General features: G+C 43.8%; 1 protein-coding gene across 3 annotated transcripts in view; it reads left to right on the forward strand.

The window, feature by feature from the left end:
• DIS3L2 (DIS3 like 3'-5' exoribonuclease 2) overlaps positions 1-21,943 on the forward strand; it is a 195,849-nt gene that overhangs the window by 63,544 nt on the left and 110,362 nt on the right. For all 3 annotated transcript variants that reach the window (XM_072868187.1, XM_072868189.1, XM_072868188.1), the window contains 3 exons: positions 9,880-9,986; positions 11,180-11,427; positions 18,167-18,340. In XM_072868187.1, coding sequence (XP_072724288.1) covers positions 9,880-9,986; positions 11,180-11,427; positions 18,167-18,340 — 529 coding nt within the window. The remainder of the gene's footprint in view (positions 1-9,879; positions 9,987-11,179; positions 11,428-18,166; positions 18,341-21,943) is intronic.

Raw genomic sequence — 21,943 nt, forward strand, 5'->3', positions numbered from 1 at the left:
TGACGGTCAGAATGAACCATGAAGAATAAAAGTAGACGTGTCATTTGAATAAGAGCACTCTGGGTCACGGTGGGAGTGCAGGCTGTTTTGGTATCTTTCCTACCCTGGCCTGTGTCCCATCCCTTGTTGTGGCTCTGTTCCTCTTCAGAGCACCAGTCACCCCCTCCATCTCTAGTTACGCACTGGGGCAAAGAGTTTTGAGTTGGCCCTTGCTGTCAGAAGCTCTGAAGCGTGAAACATTGTGTTCACTGATTATGGCCCAGATTTGAGTGGACTGAATTTCCCTGAAGTCACGGTATGTTTGGCTTCTTATGCCTCTGTGGGGCTTAAAACAAACTGGTAGAAATTGTTATGCGTGGGGCTGCAGGCTGAGACTCAGATGCTGGATCTGTCTTCACTAAGTGCTGCAGTTATGAGGGCTGTGCTTCCTGCCCTTCTCTTCCTAAGACCCCAGAAGGGATGGGATAAGCAAGAGGGAAGTCTACAGAAGTGAAGAGACCATCACATTCAGCCTAATTCTCAGCCCGTGTACTTTCTGATAGTTCTTGTGCTCATAAAAGTGCGTCGGTCTTGCTTTGCTCAAGGATATTTGAATGAAAGTTCATAGCTGGTGTCACTATGCCAGAAGCTGTCCTGGTCAAACGAGTTTGCTCTGCTTTTCTGAACTCTTCTTGCAAAGAAGTTGGGTTAAAGATTATCTTCAGAAAAGTCTCAGATCTAGGAAGTGATGAGCCATTTTCCTCTCCAGCACACTGTTCTACACAAAGAGCAATATTATCCTGTTCCAAAGTTAGATTTTCTTAATGTTAAGTTTTGGTCATTGGAGGTAGGTCTTTTTTAGCAAAGTTGGAAATCTCTTTCCTCTGGCATTTTCAGCTGTATTGCCAAGGTATAAATATCTCTACAAGCTGAACAAACTTTCTCTCTGTTTTTTTTTCTTTACAAAGACAGTAAGAATGGGCACCCCAAAGAAAGTTTCTCAGCTCTCTTACTAGTGTCCTTCAAACCCTCTCTGGGGTTTTTATGTCCTGTTAAAATGCAGGCAAAGATCAAGGCAATAGCATCCTGGCACTAGTCTGAACAATATTGTGTACACAGAAAACATTAATTCTCTATGGTGCTTGGTATTGACATGCAAGTCCTCTGTGTTTTACTCTGAGACCTCAACTTTTTCTTTGTCACTGCTATCCAGAGAAGTCATCCGCCAGTTGATACGACCTTTGCCAGGTCTACAATTCTTTTCCTTAATCCTCATTCACATTGACTACTGCAGCAGGTAATGTAACTTTTATCTTATCACTTAGTACTGAGCTGGAATACATTATGTCTGTGACTTGTCATTGCAGTAGGAGGATTTTCCTTATACTCCATTTCAATATGTAATAAAAATCAGAAACTTCTCTGCATCCTCCCAACCCAGGAAAAGTGCAAAATGTTCTGTACAGAATACTTTATGATGGTGTATCCCTACACAGACTTGCATGGCACGAGTTTCATGCAAATGAGAGCTGTCTCTTGTTAAATATTGGAATCAGATTACTCTGATAAAGAAACATCAGCGATCAAACAGTAGCAGCTACTTGTACTCTTGGGAATGGCAGCTGTGCTCATAAAAGTGCCCTCAGCCTTTCTTAGCAAAAGAATATTCAAATAAAAGTTTGTAAAACTGTGTCACTACGCCAAAAGCTGTCCTTGTCAAACTAGTTTGCTCAGCTTTTTTCAACTCTTCTCACGAGAGATCTTACTTTACCAGATACGCAGAATATCCTGCTTCCCACGGGGTGGCTCACAGAAGTCATCAAGTTGGTGGACTGGCTGCCCTGGCAGCAATCAGATAGTTGTGTTTGTTCAGGATTTCCACTTACACCTACACTTCTGCAAATCAGAGTTTGAATATGTGAATGTCCGAGGCTTGCTCACTGCCTTGATGTAATGAAGTTTGAATAGAAATAGCCTATTTACAGGCAGAGAAAACTGACAGCTAACTCAGACAATTGTGTGCTGGAAAATTGAATTGAATAGCTGATGGCTAATAGGTAGAGTCAACAGAATTTGGGTTGGAGCTGCTGCAGAACTTGCTCCTGTCTGCCTGTCTGTTCAGCATTGGCCAGGTGGATGCTGGTTGGTCTCTTTTCAAGTCAAATGTGACTGTCAGTCTCTAATAGCCCTGGTAAGGTCAGAAATTATAATCTAAAATTGCTTGGTGTCCACACTACTACTGACTGGAAGCTGTTGCTGAGTATTTCGAGATTACTTGGCTCAACAGAAGTGGTGGCATTTGGTACCTTCACAGTATGGTTGTGTGATAATACATTAAGCCATTCTTTTCTCAAGACGATGACTCTCTGGAGTCAGTGTTTAGAAAGGTTTTTGGATCCTAGCGAAGGAGAAAAATGCATTTGTACAGTTTAACCTCTGTTTTGCACTTCTGCACCTTCTCATGCGCTTCCATGTCCCCTCTTGTGCTTTTGTGTGCTCTCTCTCTTCTTTTAAGCTTGACTAGGTGCCTGCCTGCCTTTTGTGTCTTCCTCTGGCATCTGGAGCCCTTCTGCAGTTAGCAGTGTCTTGTATTGGTGTAGGCAGAGTTTAGGGAGATACTGCTATTCCTCTCCTTGGCCAAGGCTGGTAGGGAAAGGATGATGGTGATAAGAATCTGGACCACATGGTGTCCCTCTGCTCTGCTCTGCTCAGGTCCCCCCTTCTTTCAGTTTAGTTGCCATGAAATCTCTGACAAATTTGGAGCCCACCAATATCACTGGCTGCTTGAAGGAACAAATGTTCTTCTGCCTCCTCTTCAGAGGCTCCCGTTTGCTCTGAGTGCTTTTAAGGAGTCTTCACGCTTCTTTCTGAGCCTGCTGGAGATGGATCGTCTCCACTGCATAGCTCTTAACATTTCTAGGCCACAGCAGAATGAAAGCTCACCAGGAAATCTTCTCAGTTACACGGCTTTTAATAGAAATCCTTGAGGTGGAACTGTCAAAAATCAGATCGGTTTCACTCTGCTGAAGCCTGGAAAACCAGCAGAGAAGCTGGAGCCGTTTCAGCTGCTCAAGACAGCTCTGTATTAGTTTATCCTAAGTTCATGTTTGTGGGTCTCTGGATCTAGCTCTTTTGGTTGTTGCAATAACTTTTCTTAAATGAGAGCATAGATTTCTTGAAGAATAAATAGTATAGCAACTTAAGAGAAGTGTTCTACTGGTATTGAACAAATTGGGCTTTATGGTTGCATTGATTAAATGCTATGGGCTGAATAAGCTCCAGTTATTCTTTTGTTGCACAGCCGATGCCTGCAATGGAAGTTAATGTTGGGAAAGCTTCTTATGCTGTTCTTCCCTAGTAAGTTATCTTGACCCCCAAATGACTTCTTAAGTAAGGAAAAAAAAAAAAAAAAGACTTATGCAATTAGGTAATAGGAATAAGATTAAGTTCAGCCTCTTACCATATGTTCCTGAATTCACCTGTGTTTCTCCTTTGAGTTACAAGTTTAGGTCAAGTAAGTGAGAGGGCATGATACTGAGAATGAATGGTGGGTGTGAAAATAAACATATTAGAGTATGGTCATTGTTAGCAGCAAGGTTTCCAGGATGAATCAGATTAGGATTCATTCAGCTAACATATTTTCCATGCAATAGTAAAATTGGACACACACACTTTAGGAACAAATGCACATGCAGGAAGGAAGAACATTAAGTAGATAGGCAAAATACTCAATGGAAATGTTTTTGTAACATTGTAATTTTACTCACTTTTATTAATGTAATAAAACTGTATTTGTGTAGACTGCAACACTACCTGATTTTTTGAGGTTTAATTCTGTTGCAATAAGCTTCCAACCCCCCTGTTGACTGCAGCTTCTCAAGGACATGAGAGGGCCAGGAGGCCTGAGTACCCGTGCTGTGGTTGTAGTAATGTTATGTGGCTACTGAGACAGCTACGATTTGATCTGTTGGGCTAGATGGCAGCTTCCCAAAATGATGTTGAATCTTTGTTGTGGATCAGGCTTGGAGGGTTCTAAGGAAAAGTAACACTCCTATCTCATCATTCAGCCATCTCCTCCATCCTTCCTCACGGAAGGATGTTTACTAAATGTAAGTAAATAGTTATATGCTTGGCTGCGTTGCGTATGTAAGGAAGCCAGCTATACTCACCTTTTCACATTGCCTTTGCTCTGTGTTATTGCAGATGCTTGTCTTTCTGCTGTACGCATCCATTATTATGCCTTTCCTCTCCCTCTCTGAGGGTCTCCTCCTGCCTGTGCATCTTCAAAAATCTTCTTGCTAATCATCTGAGTCTCCTAGTCCTCATCTTCAGTGTGCCGTTGGGCACGCAGGTGTCTGAGTTCAGGTGTTTAGACATGAACAGCTGTGGCAGGGTGAGTCTGCTTAAATGAGCATTCAAAATAAACATCTCTAAGGAAGTTAGTCCTGTTCATTAGACACACGGCTCTGTGATGAGACAGCTCGGGAGTGCTGCATGATTTGGAGCGGCTTTGCTTCGTACCTGCAGAGCCCTCTTGCATTGCACGTGGGAGCTGTTAGGCTGATTTTGGACAGGCTGCACGTGTTAAATTCCAAAGCTGTTGGCTTAACAGTCTCATCATAGTAAACTATCTATCTTCTCTCCATCACAGGTGGAAAGCTGTGTGTGTAGAGATATAAATACTCGCAAAATACTGCTTCTTGCATGATATTTTCCCAAGTGAGCCTTCTTATAGCCTGTTTAAAATAAATTCCAGTTTTGGGTAGTACCTGGTGCCAAGTGAAACGGCACTTTCCTTCCTCCCTCCCTTTTGGGTAGGGAGGAGAGGCTCTTTAGCCTGCTGGGTGAGACTTCAGAGGTCACTTGGACCTCAGTACTGTGGACTCCATGGGGGAGAAATCTGCTGAGGTCAGGAGAGGCTCCTACCTCTGTAGGTACCAACATAACTTTGTAGGAACTGAAATCATCCAGCTAGGGACAGGTGTTTTTAAGAAACCAAATCCCTTTGCTTTGATCCTCAAAAAATTACATTTTGGTTTACTTGGTGAAGGGAGGACGAGATATGATGTGAACCACTGGTTCCTACCATCAGTTTCGTGTTCCGGAGGAAAATCCTGTTCTGTGCCAATAAACATCGATGACAGAATGTGAAAAGCCCTTGTACTGTCTTCGAAAGAGCAACATGTTTCCTTGTCGTTGTCCCTAAAAATGAAGATTGTAGCAGAATAGTGTAATCCAGGGCAAATCTGGGCATGCGTTTGAATGTATCGCTTTTTCGTTGAAGGGAGTTTTCATTTCCGTATGTCTCTTGTGTTGATATAGACAGAACTTCCAAAAACAGATCCTTTTTGAGTGTGACACACAATCCTTGTGATACTTATAATAAATTGGTTTGTTTTACACCACTTCCCTTATGTATTTGGTACTAAAACAATATGCTGAAAACTGCTTATTGAAGCAGATATCAAAGAACCTAAGTGTTGTTACTTCATTAGTAAGTAGTAGACTTTGCTACTGAAAGGTTTACAGATGTGCTGGTATCTGAGCACTAAGCTGAAGAGCAGTATTTTCTTTTTTAAAAGCTTCATATCAATAATGCCTTCTGATGGGATTCATAGATATGCCCGTGTAGAGTAAGCCAAATAACTTCTCAAGTAGATTTTTTTTTTCCTAGCTGAAATAGCAAACATTGAACTATTTTTTTAAAAAACTTGTTTCTTTCCATTCAGGGAGAGAGATTTTTTTTTTCCAGTGAGTTGTTTTTGAGATCTGAAACTGCGATATGTTTTCATTTGCAAGTGGATATTGCATCTTTAATTGTATTCGTTTTGGACAGAATTGCAAATTTCCACAGTGACCAATGCAAACCTAGTGAAAATAATTTTGGATCTGTCACAAGTAATCAGAATTCTAGTCTGATGACTTTTAGTCCACTTTGGCCACCTTTTAATGTCATGGTAATTTAATTGTAAAAGGAAATTTGGGGGGCTTTATAAAAAATAATGTTTGACCTAGGAATGCCTGTCAGGCAAATCTAAGTATGTATTGAAGCTGCCTAAACTGATCTCGTACAGAGGGAGGCAAATTCCAAGCGTCCTGGATCTATGTTGTTGGTAATAACATAACTAATTTGAGTTGCTTTTTTGTATCTCGTGCCTAATTTTTTTTTAAGTAAGACGATTACAGTTTTGGTTTGTCAGATAATCGCTGAAAGGAAAACACTGAGATTATAATGCAGTTTCACTGGATCCCAGTTGCTGAAGTGTGTTTTCACTGTAAGATAAGCTTATGAAGTATTGCCCAAGCTAACATAGTAAATCTTTCTCAGAAAACACGTCTTTGCCCAGGGTGGAAATATTGAATGGTCATTGGATAACCACTGCAGTAAAGGGGTCAGAATAATTCATTTTTAGTTTGGCATAATGCAAGGAGTTTCTTCCCACCTCCCCTGCTCAAAATCCTGCTCCTCTCACAAGTTAACTCTCCTTTAGGATTGCCTCCGTGGCTCTGCCCTGTTGTGGGAGATGTTTGTGTCTCCCAGCTCAGACCTTCTAGACCACCAGTCTCCAGTGGGGCCAGGATACCTCCTCTCTCTGCCCACCCACCAAGTTCCAGTTCACTGGAGGGAAGGCGGATGTGCAACGAAAGGCAGGGACTGTCAGAAGTGTATGTAGGGAACTCAGGTACTAGACTCTCGTGGCAGGTTATCGCTGTTGAGACGGAGGTCTCTGTGCAGTAATTTCACAACTGAGCCAGGTGGACATTTGGTCTGGGTAGCTGTCCTTTCTGAGCAGAGGGGTTTGTCACAGGGAGGCCTCATTGCTGGTCCTCTGCTAATGTAGACCTCCAAGCACTAGGTGCAGCCCTGGTACTGACAGAATTTTGACTTCAAAAGGAGCAGCTACAAGCTATAGAGAAGTCCACATCTCTTGGCCCCAAGAGTGCAGAGTTCCTTGTGTGTTTTCTTCCCTGTCCCTTGTTTCAGGAGCGTTGCCCATCAGTAAATGTACATGATGAACTTTTAGATACTGAAGTTGATTAAGAAAGATGGGTAGGAATAAGTAGATGGCTGGAATTTGCTTCCTTCTTTCTTTCTGTTGATGGTATAGTTGTAGATCCCAGCCTCTGTCTGCTGGAGTCTCTGATAATCATAGGATTTTTTGGGAGGGATACTGAAACTGGAGAGACCCCTGAGGAAGAAGGTACTCTCCACCCAGCCAAAGGCCCCTGGTTGATTTTGGCTGTGAAGGAAAAAGGCAGGTTCTACCATGTGCTACAGTGAGAATTTAGGTGCTTTCTGGTACCTGTACTGGGTTCATGTGGGACTCAGCTTCATCAGGATGGGGGGTAATGCCCCAGCCCTGCGTGTTCTTCATCCCAGGCAAATGTGGTGACCCATTTGCTGTGCTCCCCATGACAGCTCTCTCCTGGTGCTTCTGTGCTTTTGCATGCATGTATGTGATACCTCCCAAGGACACCACTGCTGGCTCCTTTTTTTGACAGGGAAACCTGCTTCTGTGAAAAAATGCGAGCAACTTTTTGGAGAAACGGGAGTTGGAAGGAGAAGTGGAAAGAAGGCAGTGCTAACAAGGGCATGTTCCTCACGTGGCTCCTGGTGCTTTTCTCATTCTTGCCCGCTGTGCCTTGAGTCGGTGCTGTTACTCTGCTGCGCTGGGAAAGCAGCAAGTGCAGCTCTTGCTTTTTTCCAAACACGTTTAGATCTGGTTTCTCTTCCAACCACTATGTGCTGTTCAGTGGGGGAGAGTTCACTCCAGTAAAGCCCTGGGCTTGTGGCAGGTGTGCCTGAAGGCATGGCCTTTGGAAGGCTACCAACCTCCTCTCTCCCTCTGCGCCTGCCAACGTTTCTTTGTTCCAGATCGTCCCGTTCTTTGTCCTAGCTGTCTTTATGGTTGGCACACCATAAACCCATGACTATTAACCCATGGCTTGAAAATTTTTAAGAAAACAAAACGGCTCCTTGCTTTTATTCTTTACTAACTGATTGCTTGGTGTGACCTTTAGCTGGCAGAGATCTTGGAGGAGGCAAGCAAATGAGGTGTGTAACTTGGGTATCCCCACTTTTTAAACTTTTTTATAATTATCCAAGCAATTTTTTTCCTCAGCTTGTTTGTCACCATGAAGTTCTGGGTGGTTTTATCCCTTAGTAACCCCGGTTGTGGCACATCTGAGTTCATTTCAGTAGGAGAAGTAAAAGAGAAAGGGGTTTGCTGCTGCTACTACTGCTGCTTTTTTAAGGAAAGTAGATTTTTATTTAAACCCCTGAATATCTGTCTGTTCTCCTCTCAACCTTGCTAGCCAGTCAGTAAAGATAAAATAAAATTAAAGTCACTTAGATTCTTCTGAAAAAGATGATCTCTGGGGAGAGGCGAAGTCTGAAGAGCTTTGTATCAGAAGGCAAAGCTAGGGATAATTAGCGGCATATGAGAAGCAGAGTTTGTCATTAGAGCGATAGCTGTCATTGTCAAACAACTGCTGGGGTAACGTTGCCCGAGGGCAACCCAGGCCGTCCGTGGTGGCTGGACCATCTGTGAACGTGCCCTCGTGATGGTGGTGCGCAGCCGTTCCCCTCGGGGCAAGCTGCTGGCCCCCGCTGCCACCCCGGCTCCCCCCGAGCGCTGGTCCCCGGTGTCCCGGCACTGCTCGGCGCTGCCGGCAGCTGCAGCCTCCCCTCCCACAGCCTGGCCCCCTTCATCCGTCATGTCACCAGCAGCCTCTGTCGAGGGTCCCTGCGGGACAGATGGGTGTCATCTGGGGGCCAGGGTCTGCGTGTCACCGCTGTTCTCCTTGAGGCTTTCTGGCGTGCATGAGTGCCGTTGGCCTGCTGGAGCACAGTCTTCAGTGAAACATTGCTTTATCTCATGTCTTCTAAGGGAAACAGTGACAGCTACGTCCCTTGAAACTTGCAGCTGGTGCCGCGGTCTCTCCTTAAGAAAGCAAAATTTCTTTTGAACGCGCAGGGCTTGATTTTAGCACATGTGATTGAGATGGATGCAATTGCCATACAAGTGGAAAAAGGCATCCGTCCTCCATGAACCCTTCGGAGAAGAGCACATGGATGTTTCCATCTGAAAAACGCTCTCAGAGCAGTAACCACGGGCTCTCAGCAGGGATGCAACTCAAGAATGGACCAGTCCCAGCCTTCTCCATGGCAAAGATCACTTTGGATGTTTGTAAACACTAAATGTGTTTGGCGTGCCAGCCACCTATAGCAGATACTTTGAAACTCAGATACCTGAATATTTGAAAATTGCAAACTAGAAATTAGTTGACAGTTGATTTAAATATTCTCAGTATCTGGTGAAGAAATTTCAGGGGAAAGGAGCTGTTTGTCATATGTAGCGATTACTTTCATAAGACTTTTTCATAATCCTGGTCCACAGCTGAAGAGGGTCAACTTAGTCGATATGGTTTCAGTTTCAAAGATAAACATGCATTTTATAACCTTGCATAACATTTTTAAAGGAAATTAAATATTAAATGAATGTATGTACTTAACAGACTGTTTATATAATGTTAATGACTCCAACTAAGAAATGCCAGGAAATTCATGTAGTCCTTAGTATTTAATAAACAGAATGTGTTTTCCACCATTTTGTTTATTATGGCTGGTATAGTTGTACTTGTAAAGTTTGGATTTATTTTGATTTTTGTTGTTTTTCAGCAGATCTGCATGGTAAGTGAACATATATCTGCCCTCTGTGCTAGTCTGGAGAAATAATAATTGCTTCATGCTTGGCTATTCTGACATTTAAGAGATCTTTTTCCTTTCAAATAAGTCTACTACACGCACCTTGTACTGTAGTTTACAGCGAAAGCCCAACACTACTTCATGATAGAAATATGCTACAGTAACTGTTGTGTTTGTCTTGTTTAATGCAGTGAAGGCTGTTGGGATTGGCAGTGTGCACAGAACAAAGCAAGGTGAAGGACCCAAGGTGAATGATCCCAGGCTCCTCCCAGATAAGTTTCTTCAAAGGACAGCCAAGGTAACTCTGTGGAGAGTGAGAAGCGAGCGCATGTGCGCTCCCAAAGGCTGAAGGAGGCCATCCCTGGCCTCCTTGTAGTCTCCATCTGTTGATCTTTGAATCTTGTTCCCCATTTCAAAGAGAGTAATTGTCCGATCTGATAAAAATCAAATGCCTTGTTATTTTTACCAATTATTCTAGTTTAAATTCCCTTTGTTATGCAAAATTACTTAGCAAGATTCAGAAAAAAGATTGGCTACTAATATGAGTGTCAGGATATCCAAAGTTGTCAGAATTAATTCTTACAGACTTTGGAAAGGCTGTTAGTGCTGTTGGTTCAAGATTTGAGTCAATCTCTGAATGTTAAGAGACCAGAAAAGGACTACTGGGTCAGGCTGGGTCAGGTCTCTTCCACGTCTTGTGTTTTCCCTTGCAGCCTCTGATTCTGGTCCCTCTTCTGGGCTGGGCTGCCCTCTGGTCTCATCCAGCGTGGCAATTCCAGCGCTCAGAATCGCACAGAGGTGCAGCTCCTGAAACCTTCTGGAAGGACTGTTCTGTATAAGCTTAGGAAATCGGCTATAATATTTCTGTTATCCAGTGATTTATTATGGTCTACAAAAATATAGCCTGGATGAACACCTCTCTGGAACAATTATTTAGTGATATTGTAATTTATTATTCTTTTCAAAGCCATCTTGTATAAAGGTAAAATAACCCCTAACTTCAGAAAGCACAGAGAGGAGGAGAGAACTGCCAAATTCCCCACAGCACATCCTTTCCTGTGGTTAGCGTTGGATCCGCCAGCGGCACTGTTTTTGGACTGGCCTGTTCTGCGCTGAATGTCGAAATCGCAGGCCGAGGATACAAATGAAAGATTTTACAGGAGTTGCTTGTATGTTGTGGCTAATTCCTTGCATTTGGAAGCATCTGCTTCTTGTCTGGTTTTGTTCTGTAATCAAGAAAATTGCTGTAGAGAGCTAGCACTTGGAAGGCACTTAGCTCTTCTATAGCCATGAGCAAGATGGCAAGAAAAATACATTGTAAATAGGTACTCAGTTAAAAAATGCACAGACACATATACACACACAGGGAAAACATGATATAGGCCTTGTGATTTTTCCAGATATTCTGCTAAGCCTCTGTGTATCCCTATTCTGTTAAAGACAATAAGTTTCTCTGAAGGTATTAACTGTAGGAACCTTTGCCTCTTCCAGGTGGTCTATATCTTGGAAAGGAAGCATTCCCGGGCAGCTACAGGCTTCATCAAGCTTCTGGCAGACAAGAACAGTGAACTCTTCAGGAGGTGTGCCATGTTCTCACCTGTGGACCACAGAGTGCCCAGGGCCTATGTGTCTTTGGCTGATTGCCCTCCGGACTTTGTAGCTAGGCCTGAGGACTATTCAAATATGCTCTTCATCTGTCGCATAGTGGACTGGAAAGAAGACAGCAACTTTGCAACAGGGTATGTGGCTGCCATTGGAAGTAGAGATGACTGAGATTTCTAGTTGGAGTTCTTGGTTTCACTTAGTTTGATACATGCAATAGAGACAGGAGTCTGTTAACAAGATACTTGTCTTGTATCCCTCTGGTATTTGGTGGATAAACTGTGATGAGGCTAAGGATAGCTCATTGCTAGTTAATCTCATGGCTACATAATGTTAGTTTCTTTTGGTGCTTGCTTCAGTGTGCTGGCACGTCACAGTATTAATGAGCGTATGGTCTTTGCTCAGAAGAGCTTGCAGTCTAGAGGGAACACACAGAGGTACTTATCCTGACCAGCACAAGCACCGTAGGGTGCTGGCAGCCTTTCAGTCCTTCCTCCCTTTGTGTAAGAGGAGTACACAGTGTGTAGACACTTCATTTCTGCCAGAGGAAGACGATCAGTAGCTGTAAGGCTCATCTTTGTTTTTTAAGCCTTTACTGATAAGTAGTAGAAAGAAATCAGATTATTGTGGTATTTAAATTTGCATTGCTTCAAGGAAGGAAACTAGGAATCAAGAGAAATTCATTCACTCCTGAAGCAGATGAGAGGAGTGTTGCACTCTGTGCTTTTCAGGAGGCACTGTAAAGCCATTGCTGTCCAGAGTTCAAATTGCAGTCAGTGCTGTGAAGGAGGAGATTTTAAGTCAGGGCTACTCAAATGGCCTATACTGCGCTGGATCCAGATTGCAAGTTCATTTTGCCTCTTCTTGAGGAAGACCCTGTAGTTTTCAGCATTTTGACTCTTTTTTTGGGAACAGCTGCAGTGTGCCAACCACCCACCTGGAGTGGCCATGCTGCTTCCTATTGAGTGGGTCTCAATAAAAAATGGTGGACATTGATAAATCTACTCAGTTATCTTGGGAAAAACTGAGTAGTCCTGGTTTAGCTGGTGATCCAGAGTAGTTAACTCTGACCTATGGCAATGCTATGGTCAAATTTTACAGGTGATGGGAATCTGGATGTAATCTGGAGCATGCACGGTAGTGGGAATTGGGCATAAAGCCCAACTTTTCCCCTTGCAAAGCTGTTCCGATGGGGTAGCACAACGGATGTACAGTGTCAGCAGCGTGGTTTTTGGAGTCCTCAGCTCAAACTCCTGGTAAAACTTAAAACTTACATAAAACTTTTTTCTTTAAAGTATGTTGGCACAGATCTATCAGCTCTAAAACTCAAAGTAAACTAAACCCTGTTTCCCTGAGTTTGAGTTCGTTATCAGTTGTGGCTGCTTTGTATGCCCAGGAATAGCAAGTTTCACGTGTACTCCTTGAGAGCCACATGAGCCGTTAAGTCACTCAGTATTTCCTAGCTAAACTGCAGTGCATGAACTGAAGTGGCCTCCCTTTGAGCCCCACTTAACTAGGGGTTGGCTGTGCTGTGAACTTCACTATGACTAAGTTTCTCATTGGCAGAGATTTTCTTTGTCGTCTTTGACTCCAACAGAGAAAAGACTGGAGGGTAATTGTACTGCTTGGCTTCTTGTCATGAACAACCCCCCTTTTCAGCAGAAATGGGGGAAATTAGGAGGATGGGCTTATCCCTTTTTTCATTGGCTAATGTGTGTTTCTTTAATCTGTGCTTCTGACAGCATTGTATATTCTCATCTGGCTGTTTTGGTAGTTTCCAAGATGTAAAGGGTGTTGTCAGGAAAGAAAACATCCATGATTGTCTTCATACATAGCCATTTCCTCTGGGACTCCAGTAAGTGCCTTGTGGAGATGGGAGCATAAAACCTTGGTGACCCATTTTGTTTTTAACTATAAATACATGTTTCTTTAAACACTGAAAGACAAGGAAACCTCTTGAAGGTCCCAGAAGTTCCTGTTTGCTTTTGGGCTAGTTTATAAGCTTGTTTATAAGCCATGTTAGTAGTCATGGCCCACCTGAAGGAGACATGAGCAGGTGATCTGCAGTTCATTGCATACTTGGGTTTTTGAACTTTCTCATGCACCCCTTAGTTCTGCCCACAGACTTCATGATACTCCTTTGGCAGTACCACCATGGTTTTGAAGGTGTCTGGACTAAAGAGCCTGTAGGTCATCACTCTGTGCTGTCTAAGTCTGCTGGAACTACAATAAGGGAAACTCCCTCCGTAGTTGGCAGTCATTTCCCCTGGATACCTTGGGTGTTTCCAGGCGCTCTCCATCCTGCAGCTGAACTCCCCCAGGCTGGTCATGCACCTTCCTCAGCTTTCCTTTTCCCTTGGGAAGTTCAGTGCTGGGTTTCCAAGTACAGTTCATGGCATAGTCTGGTCTTCATGGTGACTGTGTGTGGCTGGAGCAGTGGGATGCTCTGGCCAAGGGCTTGGCGGTGGCGCTGGCCACGCAGGGTGGTCACCTGCACAGGGGCAACCTGACAGTCCCTGGAGGTCCTCTTGGGGAGGGGGTGTGTTTCTGTGTCGTGATTGCCACCTGGTGGTCACCAGTGAGACACTGTCCCCTCTGAAGGCCACCCTGTCACCCCGACTGTGCTGGGAAGGAGCAGGGAGGAACTAATGTCTCCATGTCCCGCTGGTGATGCCCCGAGTGTGTGCTGCTGTGCTCCCTCCTGCATGTGAACTGATTTTACCGTGACAGTGAAATGCCATCTAACTGTACCTGCTTCAGGTAGCAGGTAAAGCAAAATAGCTCCAAAATATTCTTCTTTTCCAGATAAATATTACAAGTACTGCCATGTACAGTTATTTTCTGGGGTCCTTTTTTCAGTGTTGGCAGTCCAGGGCTGTTTGGAATATTAGTCCAGACGTCTCCACACTTGGAGATGGTTAAGGCAGAATCTTTTTGCCCCCACATATGATGATGGATGAGACTATTAAAAAAAAAAAAAGTAATAGTAAAATGTTGAATCACTGACTCCCTCTGTATCGCATGGGGCCTGTGGCTATTCTAGCTCAGGGCCTTAGATATTGGTCTGTCAAGCTGACAAGATTTCTCATGGCATTTGCAATAAAATGAAACGTTGCAGGATGTTCCTTCACTAGATGCTCTTTCCAAAGCCATCCAAGTGGCTTGAATTCCTTTCATCTCCGGCATTTTATTCTGTTTTTTTTTAATTCACAGATGTATCTGGTGTGAGGGGAAATGACCAGATACCTTGGGTAGCTCACTGTAAGGCTTGAGGGAAGGTCTAATCCCCAAGCAGTGTAGCTCTGTTGCAAAAACACCTTCTTGCAGATGGGACTGTCTCTCAGTAAAGCTGCGTTCCCCTGGCACAGCTAATCACCGTACCACTCTGAAGCGTGGGATGGCCCCACCTGCGTGGGGAGCACCATGCTGCTCCTGCACTCCGGTGATGGGTGGCCTGGCACCTGAAGGGAGGCAGCTCCATGGTGCGGAGTGGGGCTGGACTGTGCTCTTGGGTGCTGGGGGTTCCTGTGACACAGCTCTCTGTCTCCATGATGCTCAGCCCTACAGAGATCTTGCCATCTACACTGGGACCTTTGGGCTTTATCAAGCCTGTGCAGCTCTGCCTGTGAACTCCAGGACCTGGGTGGTGGGAGCAGCTGGGTGGCCTTCCTTGCTGTCCCCTCTCCTGCTCCTGTACAAGCTTCCTCTAGGACTGGTGGCTTATTGATGTGTAGGATGTTCTGCTGCTGCTGAAAGAAACCCTCCGTGTAGGATGACTGTGGACGAGTCTGCTCCAGGAGAGACTGAGTAAGGTTGTTAAGTCCCCATGGAAGTTATTCACTCCCATCTGGGAGCCTGCCCGGCTTTCCAAAGGAAACAAGCCTTATGTAATTATGCTTTGTCTTTTTGGAGAGTTCTTATCATGTAACCTTTGAACACGTTGGCCAGTTTCAGCTGAGTCTGGGGAGCGGAGAGGGCTCAAATATTTGTAGAAATGGGTGGCCGAATAGATGCCATCAGTGTCACCATGAAGGAGAAGATGGCAGCATGAGTGTGGCTCTGCCCCAGGTGCACACGCATAGGAGGTCAAGCTCTGGTGAGGCGGCAGCTTGGAGCAGTTCAATGAGCTTGCAGCTTTGGCTGCTTTGGAGGAGTACCCTGTGCTGTGTGCTGCCCAACGCCCCGACTGCAGCACGTTCCTGTCGGTGTACGCTGCCACCGTGTCTGACATCAGTCCAAGGGAATTCAAGGAACCCTCCAAGGTTCTCTAATGCTCCCCCATCAACGTCATAGAAAAGAAATGTTTACGTCTGTAACCATTATAATTTTTTTACCTTTAAACATTTAAAAAAAAAGAGATACACGCAAGCCTGGGGTGTCAGAGACACCATGACTCCCCGGGAGTGAACGTCTGACTGCTGCTGGGCCCTGTGCCTGTTGTTGTTTATAAGCCTCTTGAACTATTCTTGCTACCCTTGGTGGCCGCGGAGCCCCGTGAGTGATTTTACAGCCTGGCTGTTACTCCAGGGCCATCGGTGATCCTATATGCGTTACCTTTGATCACATGCTGTCCTGTCAGATTTTGCTCTGATGCAAGTCATCATGTCTGCGTGACTGTAACATGGCCCCAATTAAAGCCAGTTGTACACTTTTTATTTCAAGGTACTTGGGAAATGTTCCCTGGAACACTGTAAATCAAATGTTAATTACTATTAAAAAAATATTAGCCCTATATCAAACCTCTGGGTAAACCCCTTACGGTTCGTAATCTAATTTCAGTAAACGGATCAAGAGAACATGGGTTTCAAGACTGAGCTGGAAAGCACTCTGGCATTCAGAGGTGCTTTCCATGACTTGTCATGCAGACGTCCAGCCGCCCTCCTGGTGCACTTCCCAGCTCTGCCCTTCCAAGAGAAGGGGCACCTGAGACTCAAGCCCTCGCCATTTCTTTTTTGTAGGGCAACATGTCCTCTCTTTTCATCTTTTTTTTTTTTTTTCAATCCATCCTTGGTGGTGCTGGTGGGCCAGCAGACCCATGGGCTTGTCCTTGCTCAGTCTCCCAGCTCCGCACTAGATGTTGGAAATGAAGTGGTGATTTCTCTGGTTTATTGTTACTGCTGAGGGAGAGGGAGATAAAGCTGATGCCTCGTTTATTTACATTAAAATAAGGATCAGACTGGGACCAAGCTGCAGGAACAGAGAACTCAGCCTTGATGCCAAATGCGCATGTATTTCTGCCATACAGTTTGTACATAAAATTGAAACAATGGAGGGAAATATCTTTTATCCTTGTTTTCATTTTTATTTTAAAGCTAGGCAATGTGAACTCTACAATTTACCACGCCACGAAGCACGCAATCCTTTCCAGCATATTACACAATGTGACAGGTTTATTACGCAGCCCTTCCCGTTGTGAAGAGAGATAGCTGTGCTCCCATAAAGAAGATGGGCTTGCTTGCGCTGCGCGGATGGGGTTTGTTCTCTGGGTTTATGGCACATTTGAAGCCGTGAGAGCATCTTGCTCGTCCAAATGACAAGTGCACTGTTTTGGCCCCATTTTAGGAAAGTAATTAGTGCCTGTTCTCGCTCATTGGAATTAAAGCAGAAGGATCAATATAATGATTGTGTATTTTATGCAGTGGAAAAACACTTATTAGAGTGGCTGTTTTTGCACTGTGTTATTACCCCTCTCTTTTGTGTCATATTTTGATGGATTTGCCTTAATTTCAGTTGTAATTTTCTTGGGTCAGGAGCGTTATCTCTATTGGCTGTAATGTGCCATTTGCTCTAATGGCAGTATATTAAAAAAAAATAAATACTTCTATGTACTGTAGAGCAATCTGGAGGTGACAAAGGGGACAAGGAGAGCCACCATGTGACATAGGTTCTCATGTAGTATTTGTAACGAGGTAGGGAGGGAACAAATGTCCCACTCCTTTGGAGTCCCAGTTTGCGTGCTGTGTCCAGAGACGAACTCTTGTTTGACAGCAGAGCTCTTGGACAAATGCGTGCTGAGGTTTGCGCTGGAGCAGATGGAAACTTTATCTAAGCATAATAGAGCAGCAGCCTCATCCACACATGTGCAGAATACTTCATCAAAGCCTATTAGCATGTGGGGGACAGTTTCCCCTGTCTATGACTTGCTTCTAGATTGTTGGCTCCTCTCCAGTTAGCTCCTGATTGAGAGGCTTCTGCTTAGCTAGGAGAGGAGGGGCAAACTACTGGGAATGTTTAGGTCCTGGAAAGAGCCTGGAAGATGGTTGGAACAATGATCTGTGGGCATGTCTGTGTGTGTGACTCCTGGAAGGGTCCTCACGCTCTATGATATTCTTCATAGGGCATCAGTTTGCCCAGGCAGAGATGCGTATCCTTTGGGATGCTGAGCTCCCCAGGAGCTGTCTTCTGCAGAGCTCTCTGGGATCTGGTGGGAACCTGTTCTTCATTTCAGGTAGTGGGGGTGAGTCACGTTTTTCAGTGATGAGGAGGGGAAGGAGGATCTCAAGGGAACCAGGCATGTGTAAAGCTAGAGCTGCCTGTGTGGAAGACTGTGCTTTTCTTATCCCTGTTGAATGTATTTTTTTCTAAAATTTGACACTTTCTTACCTCTGCAAAAACCTGATAATATAAAAAGTCTCCTTAAAATGAGATGCACGAAACAGCCCAGGGTACTGTACTGTCTGGCTAGTGTTTTGCATCTCCAGCAGACATAAGTCATGGTATGGTCTGAATTCCTTCTAAGTCCTCTGCCAAAACTCAGGGAGAAGTGAATGGGTGAAAGTATGTTTGAGGGCTCAGCAGCTTCTCTGCAGGGACAGTAACAACATGACAGTAGTAATTATACACTTAAAAAAAGCATCCCTTTCTTTCTTTTTGCAGGCAGTTGGCCAAAAGTCTTGGGCAGGCTGGGGAGATTGAGCCGGAAACGGAAGGGATCCTGACAGAGTACGGTGTGGATTTCTCTGACTTTTCTCCCGAAGCCCTGGCATGTCTTCCTCAGAGCCTGCCCTGGGTTATCTCACCGGGAGAGATGGCCAAAAGAAGAGATTTAAGGTAACAAAAAAAAGCATGGTCTGACACTTCTTCTTGGGTTGGTGCAGGGTTGTTTTGTTTTGTTTTGTTTTCATCACACTTTGAGAAGGCACTGAATTTACTACATGTACCGTATTACACGTTACCTGTGCTAGCATGGAAAGAAACTGCTTTTGAAAATACCTACAAACCCAGAAGATCAGTTATGTGGAGAAGAGTTTTGTAAGGCAAAGAGGCTTTTTCTCAAAAGAACTATTGAAAACTGAAAATTTGGTGTTTGGCACCTAATCTGAAAGCTTTATGTTTTTGTCTGGAATGTATTACGTATTTTAGTGGTAGTTTTATAGCAGAGATTTTCTGAATGCCTGGCAGATCAAATGATCTTGGACGCTGTTACTTTGAAACTTAAGCACAGGTAGAGACTGTCCTGCGTTTTCCTGTCTAGTCTCAACATTTTTCTCTGTTTTGAAGAACTGGTGTCATGTGGAGTTTATGACGGCTCTTGATCAGGTTAGCAGCTGGCAAATGCAGTCCCTCCCTGCAGCCTGGCAACTCTGTGCTGTCCACCTATCTCACATTAGCCATCCCTGCAACTTAGTGATGCTCCCACCAGCTTTTGGGAACTCCATGGTCTGTTGGGTGGTAGACACTCTGACATTGCTAGATTACCCAAAACTAGTGGATTTGCTATGCTTCAAAGTGTCAGATTTCAGAGATGTCTTTACATCTCTGAAATCTTAGAAAAGATTTAAAGACAAAAGAAAAGTAATTTTAGAACCTCATTTTGCAATAAAGGTGCAAGAAAGCAAAACGATAAATGTGTTATTAAGATGATACGGTGTGTTCCGCTCCCACCCTTGCTTATACTAGAGCATCCTGTCTCAGTTGGCAGATTCATTGCTTTCTTGCATGTTGCTGAGGTGAAACAGCCCCATGAGCCTGGTTCCTCAAGACACTGCACTGGTACAAGCACCTGCATATATGTAGCAAGCTCTTCTCCCTCTTAGTTTATCTGTGTTATTGGCATGGAAATTAGCAATTTGAACGGATAAGCGGATAAACTGCAGCCGTTTATATCTGTACCCGAACTCCAGATGTTACTTTGGACCTAATCCTGCACTGTAACCTGCAACCTGCTTCAGCTTTACTGGATTTCCATTGCCATACAATGGAATTATTCAGGGGAGAATCACACTCCTGATTGACTAGTGGTAATGCTCAGATACCAGATCCAGACTGTAGGCTTCAAGTAGCTTTAAAAAAAAAAGATACCGAATGCTGCAGTTCAGAAGTCACTGGAAAGTGCTTATTTTTATATTCTTGACTACATTTCAGTAGCATTCTCTGTTTCTTCTGACCAAGTTCTTTCAAGCAAATAAAGAGCTTGACTTGTCTCCAGTCAGACAATCAGTTTTGGAAACAAATTCCAAGTGCATTTCTTGCTTTTATTGCTGAATTATTACACTGGGACTTATCAAGGTGATAACAGTTTTGCAGTTAAGCCATTTAAATCCCTCTCTGCCCCTTCCTGACCACAGTACACACTACAAAGTAGATTTCCTTTTGATCCTCTCAAATATAAACATTTAACAGTCAAAGTTTTTAAGACAATTATTTGAGCTTAATTTATTAATCCTTTTAATGTCAACTGCCACATTGCTGACTAACTAGTCTGTGGTCTAAACACATATGGAGATAACATGAGACTTCTAGTTATGGAAAGTAAAATACAGATGAGTCGTCTTTTTTGTTTCCTCACAGTGAGAGGTTTGTCTACCTAGAAAAAGATGAGTTTTATTAGTAAATGTAGTGTGAATCGTAGCTGAGTGGAGTCCTGCAGTTGGAGACCTGGCCGCCATCTCTTCTGGTCTCACCCATCAGACCTTGAGAGACTGTTCTTGACAAGTCCCAAGGTAGCTCAGCTTTAACTTGGTATTAAATATTAGCTTTCATATTATCAGCAATAAGTGAATTGTGGTCTGCAGTGTCGTACAAATAGCCAGTACACGCTGGCCCAGGCTGGCATCTAGAGGAAGACACCTGAACCTGGGTATCCAGTCTGGGTGCATACGGGAGTTGTGCCTTGTTTTCTGGGGGAGCTTACACCGTGTTCAACGGCATCTGCCTCTGTGAGTGCCCATCTTTGCTGTACTTTGTGTATGTTGATCTTGTCAGGCTCCCCAGATTACTGTACAGTACTCTGAGAGTACAGTATAAGATAAATTACAGTGAAATAAGGACTCATCTTTTCTCCTGAAACAGCCATGTTAACACTTCTAGATAGCTCATCCTAATTCAGTTTACACATTGCTCACCTGACAAGAGTAAACACATATTAGAGTTTGGCTTAAAATACTTTCATCTCTAGTAAATCCTCTCCAGTGCTGTAAATTTTCTAGTGTCACACATTAAGCTTTTGGGATTTGGAACCAAGACCCAAGCAAAGTCTTGGGTTTTTGGGTGTTTCTTCTTCCTGAGGTAACTTTTCCTTGTTTCCTTTCATCATGGGAAATGACCCTTTCCTCCTCAAAAGGTAACTTCTGTGTTCTGATAACCAGTGTCCCGAGTGTGGTCGGGTCTGTTTGTGAGTCAGTGTATATAGCACGGAGGTGGCGGTTCTGCACCAGAGGCATTTGTGAGTGTGGTTTTAGATGAAAGTGAGACAATGCATTTCACCAAGCTGCTGAGGCTGGGCAAGAGGAGGGAAGGATATTTTGTCCATGCCATCTTGTAAATATGTTCCTTGATCTTCCTGCAAGTCTTTCAGTTTTACAGGAAGCCTGTTCTTGCCATGCATAGTCTGTTTGGATAGCAACTGTGATCTCACCTACATAGCCTGTGCAGAATTGCTTCCAAGAGATCTTTTTTTTTTCTCATTTCTCCAGTAATGGCTCACAAAGAAAGGTTTACATAATATTTTAATATTACTTAAGGCAGAAAGATCCAAACCTCGTGGATGGCTTTGAAATCTTTTAGCTGATTTAACTCTCTGCTCTGCCACTAGTGCACAGTTTTGCCATGGACATCTGCTTTTTACCTGCATGGGTTTATCTATTTGTAAAATTAGGCAAGTATTTCATGGTCACTCCCAGCTTACGTGTTTGTAAAGAGCACCAAAAACTTCTAATGAAAAGCACTAGACAAGTATTACATGTTGGCATTGCATATTGTAGTTGTATTTTATAGAGAGCATGAAGTTTCATAAAGCCTCAGAATAGCGTGGTTGAGGAAACTTCCCTTCCAGAGACTTTAAATGTGATAATACAGATAGGACCAGCGTTCTCATTTTATTATTCAGGTTGACTGGAACTGGTATTTTTTCATTAGAAGTTTGAGAAGTGTTTGGTTTCTGCTTTTAGGGAAACATTGGAGGATTAGTGTCATAGAGAGAAATTTTGATGGGTGCAAAGTTTCAACCATTTTCCGGTCTTTTCCAGTGTTCAACATGTAGTTTTCATTTCCTTGTTTGCTTTGCTTTGCACTTGGTGTTTCAGTGATGTGGGACAAAATATAGCCCCTGAACAGAAGAGGGGTCAGGGCAAAGGAGGAAATGCAAATTTCAGAGGTGGGTGCAGGAGATGGGGGCTGGAGGAGGAGGCCATTTGAAGAGGTGTAGCCAGGAAT

The sequence above is a fragment of the Ciconia boyciana genome, chromosome 7 (assembly GCF_034638445.1).
Source record: "Ciconia boyciana chromosome 7, ASM3463844v1, whole genome shotgun sequence".
Taxonomy (NCBI): domain Eukaryota; kingdom Metazoa; phylum Chordata; class Aves; order Ciconiiformes; family Ciconiidae; genus Ciconia; species Ciconia boyciana.